This window comes from Hyalella azteca, unplaced genomic scaffold (assembly GCF_000764305.2).
Source record: "Hyalella azteca isolate HAZT.00-mixed unplaced genomic scaffold, Hazt_2.0.2 contig13109, whole genome shotgun sequence".
Classification (NCBI taxonomy): domain Eukaryota; kingdom Metazoa; phylum Arthropoda; class Malacostraca; order Amphipoda; family Hyalellidae; genus Hyalella; species Hyalella azteca.
Window position 1 is genome coordinate 67,561 of NW_025943043.1, and position 7,389 is coordinate 74,949.

A 7,389-nucleotide genomic window follows, 5' to 3' on the forward strand; every position below is an offset into this window, starting at 1 on the left:
AGGGCTCCCAGGAGGGGGGGGGGCGGGGTCAGGACCCACAGGTGCCTCATAATTGGTCAGCACCTCATAATTAAGTGAGGCACACCCATAATCTTATTGGCCCACCCCTCATTAGGGCCCAGCTTCCGTTCTCCGGGCCCAGGGGCCATTTGCATTATATTTAGTGGCGGCCATTAGAAGTGGCCATTATTTTATGGCGGTATTGAGTGGCAGCCATCACAGGTGGCCATTATTTGGCCACCTATTTGTAATAATAATAATGATTAACAATAATAATAATAATAATTATTATTATTATTATTCTCACACTGCAGTGCCTCACGTTCCTCCCCCATTGCATTGCAGGGCCGCGACCACCCCACCCTATGGGGTAACTTGGGTGTGCTGGGGGTGAGTGGGGCTGTGCTGGTGGGCGCCCGCCTCCTGATCATGGGGTCGCTGCCCCCCGAGTTCTCCCCAGCAGACAACCCCGCGGCAGACTGCGACGATGGCCTCGTGAGGACACTAACGTTCCTCTTCCTCCCCGCCTTCAACTTCTGGCTGCTGCTGTGCCCCACGAGGCTCAGCTTCGACTGGTCCATGGGCGCCGTGCCTCTTGTGGCCTCAGCCTCCGACCCCCGTAACCTGGGCACCCTGCTCTTCTATGGGTGTCTGGGGGCATTAGGCTTCAGGTATCTCTCTGGATGGGGGAGAAGTGTCCCCAGGAGAGGGGGAGGTCCTAATAATGGGGAAAGTTCAGAGGAAGACGTGGTGATCTTGGGGCTAGCCCTGCTGGTGCTCCCCTTCATCCCCGCGACTAACCTCTTCTTCTACGTGGGGTTCGTTGTAGCCGAGCGTCTTCTCTACATCCCCTCGATGGGGTTCTGCCTTCTAGTCAGCTGGGGAATAGAGATGATGCTCTCACGGACCAGGTCCCCTATGGGGAGGCGTCTCCTCAAGGCTGGGGTTGTGCTGCTGTTTGTGGTGCACGCGACTAAGACCTGGCGACGCAACTTCGACTGGCGGACCGAGGAACAACTGTACCGCTCCGGCATACCTATCAACCCGCCTAAAGGTGGGTCATAGTGTGGCTAAAGATGGGTCATGACAAGGGTCGCCTGAGAGTATGACAAGGGTCGCCTGAGAGTATGACAAGGGTCGCCTGAGAGTATGACAAGGGTCGCCTGAGAGTATGACAAGGGTCGCCTTGATCGAGAGTGTGACAAGGCCTCACCTGAGAGTATGACAAGGGTCGCCTGAGAGTGTGACAAGGCCTCACCTGAGAGTATGACAAGGGTCGCCTGAGAGTGTGACAAGGGTCGGCCGTGGCTGCACTTCTAACACAGAATTAACCGAATATATATGACATGAGCGTCCGGGGCGACACTTGTTGCAGAGTCTGAGCCGCATCTAAATTTTGTTAGGATACCCCTTACCCCCCTATACCTTACCACCTCTGCCCTTTTACCGCTTCTCACCCCCTTCAGCCCTCTTCAACCCTCTTCTACCCTCCACCCCCCAGCGTACGGTAACCTGGCCAACATCTTGAGCGCGCGGGGCCAAAAGGCGGAGGCGGAATGGGCCTACAAGCGGGCCCTGGCCCACCGCTCCAACATGGCGGACGTCCACTACAACCTGTGAGTCTTGTGTGCCTCAACCCTTGTGTGCCTCAACCCTGATGTGCCTCAACCCTGGTGTGCCTTAACCTTGGTGTGCCTCAACCCTGGTGTGCCTCAACCCTGGTGTGCCTCAACCCTGGTGTGCCTCAACCCTGGTGTGCCTCAACCCTGGTGTGCCTCAACCCTGGTGTGCCTCAACCCTGGTGTGCCTCAACCCTGGTGTGCCTCAACCCTGGTGTGCCTCAACCCTGGTGTGCCTCAACCCTGGTGTGCCTCAACCCTGGTGTGCCTCAACCCTGGTGTGCCTCAACCCTGGTGTGCCTCAACCCTGGTGTGCCTCAACCCTGGTGTGCCTCAACCCTGGTGTGCCTCAACCCTGGTGTGCCTCAACCCTGGTGTGCCTCAACCCTGGTGTGCCTCAACCCTGGTGTGCCTCAACCCTGGTGTGCCTCAACCCTGGTGTGCCTCAACCCTGGTGTGCCTCAACCCTGGTGTGCCTCAACCCTGGTGTGCCTCAACCCTGGTGTGCCTCAACCCTGGTGTGCCTCAACCCTGGTGTGCCTCAACCCTGGTGTGCCTCAACCCTGGTGTGCCTCAACCCTGGTGTGCCTCAACCCTGGTGTGCCTCAACCCTGGTGTGCCTCAACCCTGGTGTGCCTCAACCCTGGTGTGCCTCAACCCTGGTGTGCCTCAACCCTGGTGTGCCTCAACCCTGGTGTGCCTCAACCCTGGTGTGCCTCAACCCTGGTGTGCCTCAACCCTGGTGCGCCTCAAATATAAACTTTTAACCTTATCGCGCGAGGACAACTTGCCCAGCCTGTTCATGATCGCTCCATGGCTTGGTATGTACAATTATTTTTGTTTTTTTTTTCTCTTCATTTTTTTCTCATAAAAAATGTTAAAGTTTTTTTGCGCGTGACTGCACCCAGTTTACCAAACATAAAAATGTTCGCTTGAAAGGCAACGAATGTTCGTCCCAACGCTGAATTTCGAACCTGTGATCCAACGCTGAATTTACGAAGCTTTTCAGTGCATTCGCCCTAAAATTTGTTGAGCTGAGGCAAAAGACTGAGCAGTTCAACATTTAGCAACAATTGTTGATGAACTATCATCACACTTTCAAGTTGGGCCTTTGATTACGTGGCCTTTGCAGAGTGTTGCCTTTGCAGAGTGTTGCCTTTGCAGAGTGTTGCCTTAGCAGAGTGTTGCCTTTGCAGAGTGTTGCCTTTGCAGAGTGTTGCCTTTGCAGAGTGTGGCCTTTGCAGAGTGTTACCTTTGCAGAGTGTTGCCTTTGCAGAGTGTTGCTCTTCAGATACGAACAATTTTATTATTTTTTGAATAATTAATTTAATAAGTAAGCTAATTATTATTAGTGAAAGACTCGTAAATGATAAGTAGTTCTCACCCTCTACTTATTACTAGCCCCCACTCCCCCAGAGGGAACTTTCCCTCCCCCCTCACCCCGCCACTCATCCTGGGGATCATTCCCTCCCCTTTCCCCTCATTCCTCCCTCCCCCTACTCCCACAGGAGAATTTATCCCTCCCCCCACTCCCCGCTCCCCCTGTCTCGCAGGGGATCCTTTCATCCTCCTTACTTCCCTCCCCCCACTCCCCCAGAGGTATCCTTCCCTCTCCTGACCCCTCCTCCCCCCACTCCCCCAGAGGTATCCTTCCCTCCCCTGACCCCTCTTCCCCCCACTCCCCCAGAGGTATCCTGCTGCAAGAGCAGAAGAGGCACGAGGAGAGCGTCAAGGAGTACGCGCTCGCCATACAGTACCGCCCTAGGATGGCGAGTGAGTTGACGTAACATTATATAACATATAATAGCATAACATATAAGACAATATAACATATAATAGCATAGCATAAGATAACATAACATAAGATAGTATAACATAGTATAACATAACATAACAAAAGATAACATAGCACAACATAAGATAACATATAGTGATGTCGGCGCTGAAGAGTAGTGTCCGAAAGTAAGTCGCGGAAACAAGTCCTAATGTGTTTACCAACAGACCCATGTTAGCTATCGAGTCCACGGTGTCACTGAGACCTTGCCATACAGCATACAGTGGGGGGAAATAAATATTCGTACACTTGAAAAATCGTATTTTAATGTATGTAAGTACACAAACTTAACAGGAAAAGTGATTTAAATTATGTATAGAGACGCATAGTATTCAAAAATACCTGTCTCTTATACACATCTTCAATGCATTTCATTCAATGCATTTCATTCAATGCATTTCATTCAACGCATTTCATTCANCCCGAAAAGTGAACATGTTGCATTGTTTTTTGTTGCATTGAGATTTAATTTCTTTTGATAGTATTTTTGAATACTATGCGTCTCTATACATAATTTAAATCTCTTTTCCTGTTAAGTTTGTGTACTTACATACATAACATACGATTTTTCAAGTGTACGAATATATATTTCCCCCCACTGTATGTGTCACAAAGACACGTGATCGATCGAGTGATCAAGACCTTATAGTAGTGGGCGGAAGCGAAGCTTATATAAGGTCTATCAACCTTGAGTAAAGCCTCAGTAGCTGATTAGCCCTCCGCGCGATGTAGCGTGTAGCTTGAGTTCTCCGACCTCACGGTCGATGCCGTAGCTTATAACTCTGTATCGCAACTCAGTATTACCATCCCGTATACAAGATACGTTATCTGGACTTGTGTGTCTCACTTATCCCTCACTACCTTAGTCAACGAAACCCGATACTCAGGTAGAGCTTAATATAATGAGTTCAATGTCTTGAGAGCAACCTCGAACAGGCCTGATGTGGCCTGTCGCCGATTCTTTTCCTTTTCGTGCCTTGTTCACAGAATTAAGATCTAATATCGTGTCATTTGACCGGATCTTTTCATGAATGACGATAGTTTAAAATTGCTACTAGACTTCCACCGGGTTCGATATGGTGCTAGTCATTTAAAGTCTGAACATATATTTTTCCATGGCTTTATCTAGTCTGTTCTTGAACGCGTTCATACTTGGAGCGCCAACGATGTAATGAGTTACTGTGGCCTTCAATTAATAAACGAGTTACTTCAATTTAATAAGCCAACAAGGCCCATGCAGGCAACAACGTTTCAACGATCATAATTCAACCCAAACCTTTTCTTGTTTCGAGGGGAATTCAAAGTCAACGTGTATTCCTTATTTAATATTCCAAGTTCAAGTCCTAAACTTTCCTTATATGAAGAAAAAACAAATGAATAAAATGCTAAAGATGATTTGTTTGCTAATAATAATGAAATATATACAACACAAATCATATTAAAAATGTATTCTAATTAAATCTATTCACATTAATATTTACACATGATAGTCACACTTAAAATCTATAGCCTGCGTGTCAGTGGTGTGTGTCGGGTCTAGCCTGCGTGTCAGTGGTGTGTGTCGGGTCTAGCCTGCGTGTCAGTTGTGTGTCGGGTGTAGCCTGCGTGTCAGTGGTGTGTCGGGTCTAGCCTGCGTGTCAGTGGTATGTGTCGGGTCTAGCCTGCGTGTCAGTGGTGTGTGTCGGGTCTGTTTCAGTGGCACACCTGAACCTGGGTCTAGTCCTGGGTCTGCTGGGTCGGCAGCAGGAGGCTGAGGAGGTCTACCGTCAGTGTGCTGAGCTGGACGGGTCCGGTCTAAAAGACCCTCGGACCCACGAGGCCACCAAGATATCGGCCCTCTTCAACCTCGGCCGCCTATACGCCGACGATGGCCGCTACGAGCGGGCCATTGAGGTCTACTTGGAGGCCGTGAGGCGCATGCCGGCACACTACACGCCTCAGGTGGGCCATGAGTGAGGCACACTACACGCCTCAGGTGGGCCATAGGCACACTACACGCCTCAGGTGGGCCATCAGTGAGGCACACTACACGCCTCAGGTGGGCCATCAGTGAGGCACACTACACGCCTCAGGTGGACCATAAGTGAGGCGCATGAGCCTCTACAACATGCTGCCTCACTAACCCACCCACCCACTCCCCCACAGAGCCTCTACAACATGCTGCCTCACTAACCCACCCACCCACTCCCTCACAGAGCCTCTACAACATGCTGCCTCACTAACCCACCCACCCACTCCCTCACAGAGCCTCTACAACATGCTGGGTGAGGCCCACTTCAAGCTGGGGCGGGTGGGTGAGGCCGAGCGTTGGTACGAAGAGGCGCTGCGGGCCAAGCCTGACCACGTGCCAGCCCACCTCACCTACGCCAAGCTGCTCGCCACACAGGTGGGTTATGAGGTGTGAGGTGGGTTATGAGGTGTGAGGTGGGTTATGAGGTGTGAGGTGGGTTGTGAGGTGTGAGGTGGGTTGTGAGGTGTGAGGTGGGTTATGAAGCATGAGGTGGGTTGTGAGGTGTGAGGTGGGTCATGAAGCATGAGGTGGGTTATGAGGTGTGAGGTGGGTCATGAGGCATGAGGTGGGTTGTGAGGTGTGAGGTGGGTCATGAAGCATGAGGTGGATTATGAGGTGTGAGGTGGGTCATGAAGCATGAGGTGGGTTATGAGGTATGAGGTGGGTCATAGGTAATGGGGCAACACGGTTCATTTATAGGCATCGCTGGCGGGTGGCGCTTGGTAGCCGTAGAAGGTGGTGCTTGCAGCAATTGGGTGGGATTACTAGAGTGGGGTTACTTTCTTGTGGGCTTAAAAGGGTGGGTTTACTAGGGTGGGGTTGCGTTATTGTGGGGTTACTGGGGTGGGGTTATATTCTTGTGGGGTTAAGTCCTGAACCCCCTCGTGTGTGCCCCCAGGACCGACTGGACGAGGCCGAGGTTTGGTTCAAGAAAGCCCTGAGCCTCGCCCCCACCGACCCCGCCGTCCACCAGCACTACGGTGAGTGGTGTGATCTTGCAATTAACTTTATTATACACGAGGCATTGTTTTGCCTTTTAAAGTTTCGGTGACCACACAGCGTTTCCAAACTCTAGGTTGGGGCTTACGATAGCGATAAATAATAGCTTCATCGATTTTGGATGCTTAAATAACTGCTTCATCCTTTGAAAACTCGTATGGAGCGTCTGATCAGTCCAAAAGGTTTATTAGATTTATAAACTTAGGTTTCAACATGCTTAAGAAATGCCAACTCCTTTTCGACATGAGATCCTAAGTCTTTTTCCATTGTAGACTTCGCAATCATTACTCATCCTAACCTAACCTCAATATTACACTTAGTATCAATATTGATAAGAATGGTTCCACAGCCTAGAGCTGCCAACTAAATATAGTCAAACAATACGCGTACCTATATGAACCTCGTTCATGGAAGGCACTTGGCCAACTGAAATACTGAATGAAAGCGCTTATTTCCCTGACTCATATGCCGCTTTGCTGCTGCTACTGATGCGTGATGTAAAGCAAGAGAGTCACTATGACACACTTCTGAAGATGACTCACTTCTGGCATGGAAAATTTCCCTGTGTTGAGTCTCTGCGGGTAGGATCCATTTATGCGGCGGGATCAAGGCTTTTCACAGCCATGCGAGAGGATCTAATAGGATTTAAATTACTCTTTAGTCCTTCAAGAGCCGTAGACGGCTCCGGACGTGTTCCTGGGCACTGATCCTGATCGTCTCTGCAACTGTCAACGAGAAGCTAACTAAAGTATTGTGCACCCGCTGGCCCAACTGTGAGCATCGGATAGCCTCACTGTGGACATCGCATGGCCCCACTGTGGACATCGGATGGCCCCACTGTGGGCATCGCATGGCCCCACTGTGGGCATCGGCTGGCTAAATTAAACTGTTGTGGACATTGATCGACTGGCTTTACTGTATGGCAT

At 50.4% G+C, this 7,389-nt stretch overlaps 1 protein-coding gene across 2 annotated transcripts in view; it reads left to right on the forward strand.

Moving 5' to 3' along the window:
* The window catches only part of LOC108667605 (protein O-mannosyl-transferase TMTC2), a gene marked incomplete at its 3' end in the record, with an annotated part of 26,492 nt that extends 20,048 nt beyond the window's left edge, over window positions 1–6,444 (forward strand). For both annotated transcript variants that reach the window (XM_018154649.2, XM_047883504.1), the window contains 6 exon segments: window positions 346–1,054; window positions 1,502–1,616; window positions 3,307–3,392; window positions 5,150–5,394; window positions 5,699–5,839; window positions 6,363–6,444. In XM_018154649.2, coding sequence (XP_018010138.1) covers window positions 346–1,054; window positions 1,502–1,616; window positions 3,307–3,392; window positions 5,150–5,394; window positions 5,699–5,839; window positions 6,363–6,444 — 1,378 coding nt within the window.
* Window positions 6,445–7,389: the final 945 nt, after the last annotated feature.